This window comes from Panthera uncia (assembly GCF_023721935.1).
Source record: "Panthera uncia isolate 11264 chromosome B3 unlocalized genomic scaffold, Puncia_PCG_1.0 HiC_scaffold_1, whole genome shotgun sequence".
Lineage (NCBI taxonomy): Eukaryota > Metazoa > Chordata > Mammalia > Carnivora > Felidae > Panthera > Panthera uncia.
Window position 1 is genome coordinate 60,905,576 of NW_026057582.1, and position 12,602 is coordinate 60,918,177.

The window sequence follows — 12,602 nt, forward strand, 5'->3', positions numbered from 1 at the left end:
TACCTCTTGTGTCCAAGCCTCCATAATTTTTCATCTGAGTTATTGCAGTAAACTCCTAATCAGTATCCTTGCTTTTGCTCTTGCCCACCCATCACGCCAGTATGTTCTCAACACAGTCGCCAGAGGGATGCTGTTAAGTCAGATCATGTCATTTTTCTACTCAAACCTGTCCACTGGTTTTGCATTATCACTAAGCATAAAAGCAAAAGTATTTCTAATGGTCTATAAGGCTTTACATCAAGGCTCCTCAGAATGTGGCCCATAGACTATAAGATAATTAAAAAATTGAGAGTAAGAATTTAGAAACTTAAGTCATTTAATATATCTCTTGATTTTGATGAAGTTTGTGTTTATATTTTTATATGTGTTTTTTCATTTCCTTTTTCCTGTTAGTTCATTTATATTGTATTTTACAATAGGATTGGTCTGCAAAGTTTGAGAAGAAAAACATTCTTTTACCACTGTTGAGTGTAAGAAGTTCTCCACATGCTCTGGTTCTGTTTCTCAACATCATTACCCAGTTGCTTCCCCACTTCTTCACTCCACTCTATGTCTATAGTCCTTGCTGTTCCTTAAATATGCGAGGTAGGCTTTCACCTCAGGTCCTTTTAAACTTGCTTTTTCTTTTGTCTGGACTGCTTTTCTCCCAAATTGCTCATAGTTGTTTTATCTTTCCTTTTACAATTCATTCATATTTATATTCCTTTGTATCCTCTCCCTGCCCCCTTCCAGCTTTCCTTTTACACTTTACTGGGTCCTCCAGGGGTAATGAGGTGATAGCGAGTACTTTGGTCTTATTCTTGGCTTTTGCCAGTACTTCTTAGGTTTAATTGCTGTTATATCATTTGTTATAGTTCTTGATATGTGCTCTTTTTCAGATTAAGGAATTTTACCTTTTTTCTTAGTTTGCTGTTTCTTTTTTTTTAAATAGTGCTAGATGCTTTTTCTGCGTACGTTGTGATGATCATCCTTTTTTCCATTTTAGTCTGTTTATAGGGTATTCTTTGTTAATAGACTTTTCTAATGTCAAGGTATTCTTAAATTTCTGGGGTAAATACTACTTGGTCATAAAATATGTATGATACTTTGATCAATTTGAATTGCCACTATCTTCTCAGTACTTTTGTCTATTTGAGCACAAGTGATATTGGTCTCTTACTTCCTTTTCTTATATAGTTCATGTCTGTTTTTGAAAGCAGGATTATAGTTTTATAAAAATTAATTGGGTAGTTCTCCTTTTTTTTTTGTCTCTGAAACAGTTTGTTTAAAATAGGAATCATCGGGGCGCCTGGGTGGCTCAGTCGGTTGAGCATCCGACTTCGGCTCAGGTCACGATCTCGCGGTCCGTGAGTTCGAGCCCCGTGTCGGGCTCTGGGCTGATGACTCAGAGCCTGGAGCCTGCTTCCGATTCTGTGTCTCCCTCTCTCTCTGCCCCCTCCCCCGTTCATGCTCTGTCTCTCTCTGTCTCAAAAATAAATAAACGTTAAAAAAAAAAAATTAAAATAGGAATCATCTTCCATGCTAGGCAAAACTTTGCCAGTAAAGGTGTCTAGGCCTGGTGTTCAGGGATGAATCAAGGAGGCTTTGATAACCAGGTCTTTTCATGATTATTGATGTATGCATCTTTTTTATTTCTTCTTGAGTTAGTTTTAGCAATTTATGTTTGTCTACAAAATAAATACATTTAAAATTTTTTCAGTTTTATTCAAATAAAGTTATCCATTAAAACTATCATGTTAAAATTCTCTACTGGATATATTGTTATGTCCTTATTTTATGTCTAATTTTTATTTGTGCCTACTTGGTCAGTGTTGGTAGACTTACAGAGTCATCTATTCACTATTTTTTTTAATTTATTAAAAAATTTATTCATTTATTCATTTTTTTGAGAGACAGAGACAGAGCATGAGCAGGGGAGGAGAGAGGGAGACACAGAATCCGAAGCAGGCTGTAGGCTCTGAGTTATCAGTGCAGAGCCTGATGTGGGGCTCAAACTCATAAACCGTGAGATCATGACCTGAGCCAGAGTTGGCCGCTTAACTGACTGAGCCACTCAGGTGCCCCATCTTCGCTATTTTAAAATTAGCTTAATATTCTTTTCTCACAACTATGTTTTATTATGTAGTTCATCCAGGAGATTTAAATCAGAATTATGGGTATAGAAGATCTAAATGTCCAAGGTTCACAATAGATATAATGTTCTGTGCTTCCAAAGTGTCCTCAAGAGCCTTTGTACACACCTGTCAACCATTATAATAACTTTGTCTTTGATAACAAAATACAATAAATGATTTGATTATAACAAACTTTTTATTTCTTTACAATAAATTAAAGATGTATATTAATGGATCCTCATTAGTAGTACTATAGTATATGATCTATTCATGCAGTTTGTTATTACCAAAGCAGATAAACACACTTAGCCTATACACATGAAAAGAAAGGATAGATGGTATTGTGAAAATTGTTCTTGATTTACGTATCATCTTTTATTCGAAACAGTTTTTCTTTTATTGGTTCATTTTATGACAGCAGTAGAGTTATTATATTAAAGCTCTCAGTTTTTAAAAATGGTGTTTTTCACTTGGTTTATTTTTTTCACTTGGTTTCTTTTTCTTGGGTGCCTAGTAGTGATTTTTTATTTGTCTAGATAAACATAAAAACAATTGTTTAATGAGTTTAAGTTTCAAATGTCAAGCTGGGGTAGAAATAGGGTTAGAATTAACCTATAGTCTAGATCACCCAGTAATCAGCATCTAAATTTATTTTTTTTCTCTGAATATGAAATTTGCTATTAATTTTATAATGAATAGCTAATTATTTCTTTTGTCTTAGGTGTTTATTATAAACTCATCAAACATATTTCTTCTTGAACCTGCAAATGAAATTAAAAACCTTCTGGATGAGCACACAGATATGTGTAAACGCATTCTTAACATTTATCGGTTCATGGTTGTGCAAGTATCAATGGACAAAAAAACTTGGTAAAAAATATTTATCCTTTATTTTTTTTTGATTGTGTATATGAATATAATTTTTAGAGGGATAGTGTCTGTGAGTAGAGCTTGTCACAGTATTGTAGAGGCTTCTATTAATGAATGGAGAAATATTTAATGTAATAATTAGGATGACAATAGTCTCCACTTTATCTCAGACATTTTTGGTCAACCTTCTTGGATTATATTTTAAAGTGGACACCCCCACCCCACTCTCCCGAATGAATACATTCATGAATAAATGAAATTATGCATGTGTGAATAAAAGTATACGGAAATGATTAAATGTAAGAATGCTTTATTCCTCAACCTGGCATTCAAGGCCATGTACAGTGAGATCCCTGCCTACTTTTCTGTCTCTCTTTTAAGCCTAAACTCCACCCTGCAGAATGGAATCCAGTTCCCAGCTTTACCAAATTGCTCTTCTCCTGCACACATTCTTGAACCTTTTTTAAGAATACCTAATTCTTGCCATGTTTTTCTGTTGTAATAACTGTGCTTAGATTTCACCTTCCTTTTTCTACATATCCTTACTTACATTCTTTCCCCTCACTTCACTTCTTTTCATTCTGTGTTTATACCTGTTACAGTTCTTGTCAAAATTGTCTTAATTCCTAAATTACTTGTATAAATTGTCTGTTTATCTCTGAATTGAGAGGCCCTAAAAAGTATATCTTGGTTGTCTTTGTTTTTATATTTCCTATGTTTGTGAGCATAGAATTTTATATATTACTTGTACTCTATAAATATTTAATTGAATGGAAAAATAGGCCTTTTGGGGAAAAGAGCAGCTCTTCAGTTTTTGCAAAAATGATACATGTTCATTGTAAAAATCAAATGAAGAAAAGTTGTAAAAAGAAAATTAAAGTTTCCCCAAAGCTCACTCTCTAGAGGTAGTCATTATTTTGCCCTTTGATGAATATTTGGTTCACCAAACCATATACATAGTCATAATATAGTATTATGCTGTTTGCATGTACCATAATTTTCTTAACCAGTCATCTTTTGATGGATATGTAGTTATTTCATTTTGTTTTTGGGTGGAGACAAGACAGTGATCATCCTTATACATACATCATTTTTCTCCTTTGACTTATTCTTAAAAAGTGGGAGTACTTAGTGAAAGAGCATGCTTAATATATGTTTTGCTGCATGTGGAAAAATGACTTTATTTTGAAAAAATTCTTTATTAGCAACGTTGATATAGTTACATCTGGAAGTAGTTTGTTATTAACTTAATTGGAACACTTTTCTATGCCAGGTATCTTTAAGCACTATACATGCATTTTCTTAATGCTTGTAGCAACTCTGAGGTAGATAATCTGTTTTACATGGTGATTCTTAGGCACACAATTTTGTTCACATAGCTGAGATTTGAATTGCGGTCCTTATGACATCTGAGCCTAGGTTATGATTAATCAGTAACTGTACTATTTTGGACCATTCTTTTGTTAGTCTCCTGCCCCCTTTCCTTTTTTTTTTTTTTTTTTTTTAATGTACTTTATATCAGTGCTGTTGAGCCAGGTTAAAGTGAGAGAACTGCTATATGGAACACGATTTTAGAATTTAAAAAAAAATTGTATAAGTTCCCTAGAAGTGATAGTATTATGAGAGATTACTCACATATTTACATTGAATTTACAAGATTTTATGAATTAAAATCATTACTATTATATTTCAAAGTAAAAGGTTATAGATGAGTGAGTGTTGATTTGACCACAAATCACGTAAGATTTATTTGGAAAATGTATACTTTATTGCATATGTAGTTGATTTCAAATAGCTTTTCATTTCATACAGCTAAGCTAGAAGCCTAAGATTACAAATGTGGCAACTTTGATTTCTATCTTATGAATGAATGCATATATTTATTTGTTAATAAATTTAGGATATTTTTCACTGAGTGATACTTTTCTATCTTAATCTGCCCTCCCTTCCCCAAAAAATTACAAATCTAGATCTGTGATCTCTTGCTGCCTCTGCCACATTTCTCACATGGACTGTCCCACATATTGCTATGCCTGGAATGGGCTTGCAAACAAACCAAAGAGGAGGCTGTGATAGGGAATTGGACTGTTAGCCTGGCTGTGTACCCAAACTGAAATACCCATTTCACATGTGGTTGAATCAGTTTCCAAATTACCAGGTGCAAATAAGGTAGTTTTATGGTCTTAATAATAAGCATCTAGGAGAAAGAGGCAAGGTAGAGAAAATATTAGGATAGGCGTTAAAAAATGGCCAAATTAAAAAGGATGGTCCTTGATTACTCGTCAGGATCACTATGATCTATTGATCCTAAAATGTCTTGTAGTTAGACATTGCTCCTGGTACACTTGTAGATGTGTACTTGTTCTCCATATTATAAAGATGAAGTAGATGAATAGGCATCAAGGTAGAACCAAATTGTATAGCTAGAGTGTTCTTCAGACAGCTCCCTAAAGTCAGTCACTACTTCATTTTTCAGGGGTTGGGGGATGGGAGCAGTCTCCACATTCTCACCTCCAATTCATCAGCTTTGCATACATTTTTATTTGATGGGAGGGTTTTATGAATGAAAAATGGTTTTAAAATGGCTGGTATAGTTTATAAAATGGAATTTTTAGTTTTAACATTTAAAGAATTCTAAAAATTTGAAAGATATTTGATATTTGAGTTATGGAAAGATAATACATTTTATAATATTAGTTTTAAAGTTATTCGTTAACCAAAAACAAACATATTCAAGAAGGAAACATTAATTAATTTTTTTACTTTAAGGGAACAGATGCTGCTTGTGTTGCTCAGAGTCACGGAGTCTGTACTGAAGATGCCATCACAAGCTTTTCTACAGTTCCAGGGGAAAAAAAATATGACCTTGGCAGGTCGACTTGCAGGACCACTTTTCCAGGCAATAAAAATAAATAAATAAATAGATAAATAGATGGACAGATATGTATTTTTATAAGATTCATTGAGCCCTGTACTTGTTCCTTGGGATAACTTAAAGATCATTTCACATTAAAGGATCTTTTGTAGAACGAAATTAAAAGTGCTTATCTGAATAGGCTATTTGCCGTACATAGACACTCACAACCTAGTATCAGAGTGAAGGAAATACCAAGTCTGTGAAAAAGCATTGAAACAGGCTGATGATACTGAACTTTCTCTCTTGTGTGGCATATTTACATGCTTGCAAAAAGCTGCCAGAGAGCTTCATGAGTAATGGCCTGATTGTTTGCTTTATGAGTTTCCAAATCTCTGGCATTGTTAGAAAAGCAAAACTTTGTTTTATGTTGTTTTGTAGTAGTGAAAAAGTAGTTGATAATAAAAATTCTTTCTTATCGTGCTGCTTCTATAAGACTTTATTCAAGTCTTTATCTTAAGTATCAGTGGTAGTTTGATTAAATAAGAATTACTGTGTTTTCCAACCTGAGGTTAGAGTACTGACTTTAAATGTATCATGGATTCTTTGGAAAATAGCAAAATAATATATTCTTAAGATGACACATTAACTACAAATACATGGATAAAATGGTTCTTAATATCATAGATAAAAGCTATCTCAGATCTAATTCTTGTCCATAAGTATAGTCTTTCAAATTATTACTATTTTTAAATGTGCTCATTTGCCTAAAATTTTATGCTGGTAGTGAATAATCTTTTGAAACCAGTTATATTTATTATCTAAACTCTTCTTAACTTCATTACCCCTCGCCCTTTTTTAGTGTTTGTTTATTTTTGTGAGAGAGTGGGATAGAGCGAGTGGGGGAGGGGCAGAAAGAGAGGGAGATAGAGGATATGAAGCAGGTTCTGCACTGACAGCAGAGAGCCTGATGTGGGGCCAGAACTCATGAATCCACGAACCATGAGATCATGACCTGAGCTGAAAGTTGGATGCTTTAACCTACTGAGTCACTCAGGCATCCCCTTCATTAGCCCTTTTTAAAAAGATTTCTCAATTGTTAGAACTAAACTAATTTTGAGAGCTATAGGAAGGCAATTTTAGCTTGCTATGTGGAATAAGTTTATTGTGGTGTGAATGTTTAAATTTAGAATGGAGAATCACTGGTTATTTTCTATACTATAAGCTCTGCTCATTTTCAGCTTATATTTAAAGTATAAACATGTGGAATTTTTAGTATAAAATATAGAGTGAAGCTTTCAAAAAATCTTCATGACTTGTTTCAATAGGAGGTTCTGTCTTTAGTAGAAATCCATATAATCTTAGGAGTAATGGCTGATCAGAAATTTCTTCCCTTTAACTAATAATTTTTTTATTCTATGACTGGATTTATTATAGAACACCTTTAATTCTTCTGGTGTCTTCAGAATTAAACTTAATTTAATTCTTCAGTTTACATACAATTTTTCAGGAAATTTCATTAAGTATATCTCTAATAACTTATTTTTTTTGGAATATTCAAGTTATATACTGATTTTCATCTTCAATTTGAGACTGTAGGTTTTGGTTAATTTAGCTCAGTAACCATTAACTAGTCAATAATTTCAACACTTAGTAGTGTGGAGACTCTTTTTAAGCAGCATTTATTTTATTTAACATTAATGCAATACAGCATGAAGGATAGTTACAACTTTAGGGATATTTCTTTTCAGTTTTGATAACTTGCCCACATTGCTTAGAATGTTGGGAGTTGGCCATTGTTGAAAAGAAATTAATAGTAGATGCTAATGGTTGCGTGGATTACTTTTACAAGTATTATGTACCAAGAAAGCATCATGGGTATTATGTGGTTTAAAATTCTGCTTGTTTTGGGTAATATTTTTATAATTGAATATCTGAACTTGAACATATTTCATGGTTATTATTTGTCTTTATAGACTCTTATCGTTGCCTGGATCAAAGCAAATCTAAATGTGTACATCTCTCGAGAACTATGGGATGACTTACTCTCAGTATTATCATCATTGACCTATTGGGAGGAGTTAGCCACTGAGTGGTCACTGACTATGGAAACACTAACTAAAGTTTTAGCTAGAAATTTATATAGTTTGGATCTCAGTGACTTACCATTGGATAAGCTGAGTGAACAGAAGCAAAAAAAGCACAAAGGGAAAGGTAAGAGTTGTCCACAGAGATGTTCCACGTAAATTTGCTTAAATAATTTGGTCTGGGAAGATGGGTGAAGCCAGGGAGATGGGTGAGGATAAAAAAGTCATGTTTTCTCTGAACTATTCCCTCTTGCATTTACCCAGAAGTTTAAAACTTTTCAACAATAAAACATGTAAGTGCCTTGTAATTTTTCTTGAAGAAACTTAAAATCATTACTAATTTTGATGAGAAATAAAGTGTTCTGTACATGTCTAGCTAAAATTTAAATAATTTAGAATCTTAAATATTTTATTTTTAGTAATTAACCAAAATACTCTCCCTTTTTATTATATGGGTTTTTTTTTTTGTTAGAATTTAGGTGATTTCATATTACTCTATTTAAAAAGAATTATTTGGAAAATTGTTTTGAAAGCATTTTCTTAGTTTTAACCGAAAGCAAACATTCCCTAAATGTAGATTATGTATCTAGTGAGTATTACAAAGGGGGAGGGGGACAGGACATAGTGATTATATTGTTAATACGTGTTTTTATAATCCTTGATGTATTAGTATTTTTCATTCTTAATAATTAGTCGGTAGCTAGAGATTATATCTGAATCACATTTCATACTTAACAGTAGCCCATGGTAGTTAATTATGTGACCAAACTACTTTTTCCTGGGCTATTTATTTCCCAAGGGACTATTGTTGGCAGAGAAGAGATTTATTCGACCACAGGATGGCTTTTGGTTAGCTCATCTCTTAACCTTTTTTGCTTGTCCAAATGTTTCTTTTTTAATGGAGCCAAGTGGATGGCAGAGGATTTAATAATAGTTTATTTTTGATGGTGTATTTGTAGAATTCTGTATCAGTTTTGGAATGTGAAGTAAGATGAAGTTCAAAAAAGCCTTAACAGCACACGAGCATTTAACTTGATACTTTATAATACAATGTGAGTAAACCTGAGATCTGAGACAAGGTAGCCCACATAATTTGAAGAGATTATTGATTAGGTGACCGTATACTTAGATTGAAAATCTACATTTCTAGGAGTTGGACATGAATTTCAGAAAGTTTCAGTTGACAAGTCATTTTCTAGAGGATGGAGTCGTGATCAGCCTGGCCAAGCCCCAATGAGACAGAGAAGTGCAACAACTACTGGGTCCCCAGGAACTGAAAAGGCAAGGAGTATAGTACGGCAAAAAACTGTTGGTATGTACTCTTTAAAATAATGAGACTTGTATAGGGCGATATGTTTATAGTCCTTAGTAACAATGTATGTAAATATGTAGTTTTCTTACCAGTTAACTTTTGTTGTTAAAGAAAAAACTTCTGTAGCAAAACCTTTTTTTCAGTACTACTTAGAGTCTGATGACATGCTGTGTTATCCCTTTATGCTGTTAAGATCTATTTTACATCATCGTTTTTATGTAGTTTATTTTACTGTAGGTATCTATAATCTTAAACTGTTATTTTGCAGAATTGAAGAAGTAAAACTGTGATTCACTTTACAGAACTAATGCATTAACTGGTATACTTTCTTATAAGTGAAGATATTCACAAACATGGAGAATTAGGGTAGCTAATTTTCAGTGTAGCCTTTCAGTGCTACAATTATATAATTAGATTGGCTTAAAAAAACTTTCAACTAGGAATTTATGCTCTCTAATTGCAGATACCTGAGACCAAGTTGGAGTCTATTGCTAAGTTCCTTGCTGCTCTTAACAGACATGGAAGAAAGTTTGTAATCTTGGAAATAGCAGCAAAGGAGCAATGATGGGAAGAATTTCCCATGGATGTAGGATCACTCAGTATATTTTGGACCTAGCTACCATCTTACTCCTTTTGCTCTCAGAGACTTATAACTTGGTCTGAATTGTAATAGAAAGAGTGCCGAAATGAAAAATAAGCAGGCTAGCAGGCTTTGTCCTAATCTCTTTTTTCACTCTCCTTCATCACTGAATAGCTAGATAATTTTAAACAATTTACTGAACTTTCTAGGCTTTATTTACTTCATCTGTGTAATGGGAATGATAATACCTTATATGCCTGAAACAAAATAGCTTGAAGTTACCTTAGGCTTTACAATTTATGATTTTTATGGCAGGAGCATTTTTTGTAGAAATGTATCTATATTTGATGGTAATCAGTGAAAAACACTATTAATTTTAAAGAAAGTTAAAATAATTAAAAATCATGGTTAATTTTAAATCCTTCAAAAGAATTATATTTTCACAATTGTTTTCTGCCTATAAAATAAGTATAGAATTATATTAATTGTCTGTGTCAAGCAAGAAGAACAAAAAATGATACAAGGAAAAAGGATATTGATGAATTAAAATTGATAGAATATTTAAAGTTTGGTGTAGAATCACTTTGAGATTCTTAGGAAGATATTGGTTACATCTGAAATGTCTGTCTTCATTTTATATTAATGTCACATTTAATGAAAATATTTGTGTATTGTTTAGGACAGAATTGTTCTTTTAAGTTTAAAATTTTACTGTTTTACTTAAAGCTTGTATTTTTTTCAAAGTTCCTTATATAATTTTTCTGATTATAGTAGTAATTTATGCTTAGTGTGGAATGTAAAATTTAAAATGTAAAAAAATTTTTAAGAAGCATCAATGAGATAATTGTTAACATGTTGGCATATTTCTAATCTTTAAAGAGCATATAATGAGTAAAATACTCCTCTTAAATTCATGCCTGACTATGAATACTTTCTGGTACCTATGTCAGAACAACCTTATCTGGCCTGTTCATTGACAAACCTATGAAATAAAAAGTTAAAGCATTAAGAATTTTGTTAAGAAAGGTGCCTGCGTAAAGTTGGAGAATACTGAAAAGGGCAGCAGATTAATTTAGGATAGTGTTTGGATATATATTTTCTTAAAATTTTTTTTTTATGTTCATAGTGAATGTACACAGTTAAAAATTAAATTTCTGAGAGAGTGTATACATTTTAGTAAGTCCCTCATCACTACTCCTATCTAAGGTTTTGCTTATGCCAACACATTAAAGGATGCAGTGAATTTAGGACTTACTTTAGAATACATTCGTGAGAAGTAATAATGTGTTTATAGTTATGATTTAGGAGCTGGTATTCGACTGTTGGAACAAATATATCACTGTTTCTGTTTTCAGATTTTCCTCTTGGTTTATGTTTATTATAATATTGCGCCTAAGTTTGGGCACTTATAAACGTATTTCTGCCAGTGGACAGACATGTATGTATGATGTGAATTTTATTTAATTATAAAAATGGAGAAATATGTGTTACATTTTAGAAATGAGAAAAGGACAGATTTGCCTTCCTCCTATTTGTTTTGTGTTTGTGTGCTTTTAGTGATGTGTTACGTTTGCTGTTCATGAATTTTGTATGCTGCATGGGAATTCTCTAGTGAAGGTCACAGTTTTTGACATAATGTGTATATTTTATGATCCAAGATGAATTTATGTGGAGTGTGTCTATTTTTCTTTTTTATTCACCTTTTTGAGAGGGGTAAAGATAAGAAGCCTTCAAAAATTGACAGCTTATATGTTTGAAAATTTGTTTTTACTTTTTGATGTTATATTTTTCATACTGCCCTTTCATCTACATAAAACACATATTACAGATTTAAAATCACTCATGCATGTGGCTTAGGAATGTATGTGGCAGTTGGAATTTCAGTGGCTTAATAGAGATTTCTGACTTAAGCTTTAGATTAGTAAATCCCTCAAAATCCCAGTAGCTAATTCATTGTAAATAACTTTCTATAGTGCAGGTTACATGGTTGTGAGGCACTAGGCAAAATTTTAGGTATGTATAAAGACCTATAGTATAATGAAAACTAGAGGGGTACATTTGTGTAGAATTCATTCAGAATCATAACATACTTGAACCACTGTGTTTGTAGAAAGTTCCGAGGGAAATGCTCAGGCTCTTCAAGTTGGTGATAGGAAAGAAGGAACAGGAGGAGTTGTAATCTCCAAGGAATTATGTAACTCAAGGGAGAAAAAAATAGAAGAAAACTTGTAATTCTTCTGTAGAATTGAAAATAGAATCAAATTAGTTTTAAAAGAATCAATGTAATTTTAAAATAAGTATCTCTAAAAGTCACATCTGATTATAATTGTAGATGGTATTTTAATCTTTTGTGTTAATAACCACTACATATTTTGCCTATATGTTTGTGTCTTTGCTCTAGTAAGATTGAATGAATGATGATCTTGAAGTCCGCATAGCTGTGTTTCACGTTAGATTGTAAAATTGTGTCATTTTCTTAAGGAGAAGAAACTAGTAGGAAAACACATAAGACGAGATTCTGACATTTTGTATGTGAGTTCAATTCTAAAATAGTTACTTTTTTTTTTTTAATGTTTATTTATTTTTGAGAGAAAGAGAACAGGGGAGGTGCAGAAGAGAGGGGGACAGAAATCTAAAGCAAGTTCCACACTAAAAGCAGAGAGCCTGACGCAGGGCTTGAATTCACAAACTGTGAGATCACGACCGGAGGGGAAGTTGGACACTCAACAGACTGAGCCATCCAGGCACCCCAAAGTACAGTTATCTTTAACACATTACTTGACAA

At 32.6% G+C, this 12,602-nt stretch overlaps 1 protein-coding gene across 3 annotated transcripts in view; it reads left to right on the forward strand.

The window, feature by feature from the left end:
• RALGAPA1 (Ral GTPase activating protein catalytic subunit alpha 1) overlaps window positions 1–12,602 on the forward strand; it is a 270,966-nt gene that overhangs the window by 93,212 nt on the left and 165,152 nt on the right. For all 3 annotated transcript variants that reach the window (XM_049612882.1, XM_049612883.1, XM_049612884.1), the window contains exons 13-16: window positions 2,836–2,984; window positions 5,754–5,883; window positions 7,815–8,052; window positions 9,076–9,237. In XM_049612882.1, coding sequence (XP_049468839.1) covers window positions 2,836–2,984; window positions 5,754–5,883; window positions 7,815–8,052; window positions 9,076–9,237 — 679 coding nt within the window. The remainder of the gene's footprint in view (window positions 1–2,835; window positions 2,985–5,753; window positions 5,884–7,814; window positions 8,053–9,075; window positions 9,238–12,602) is intronic.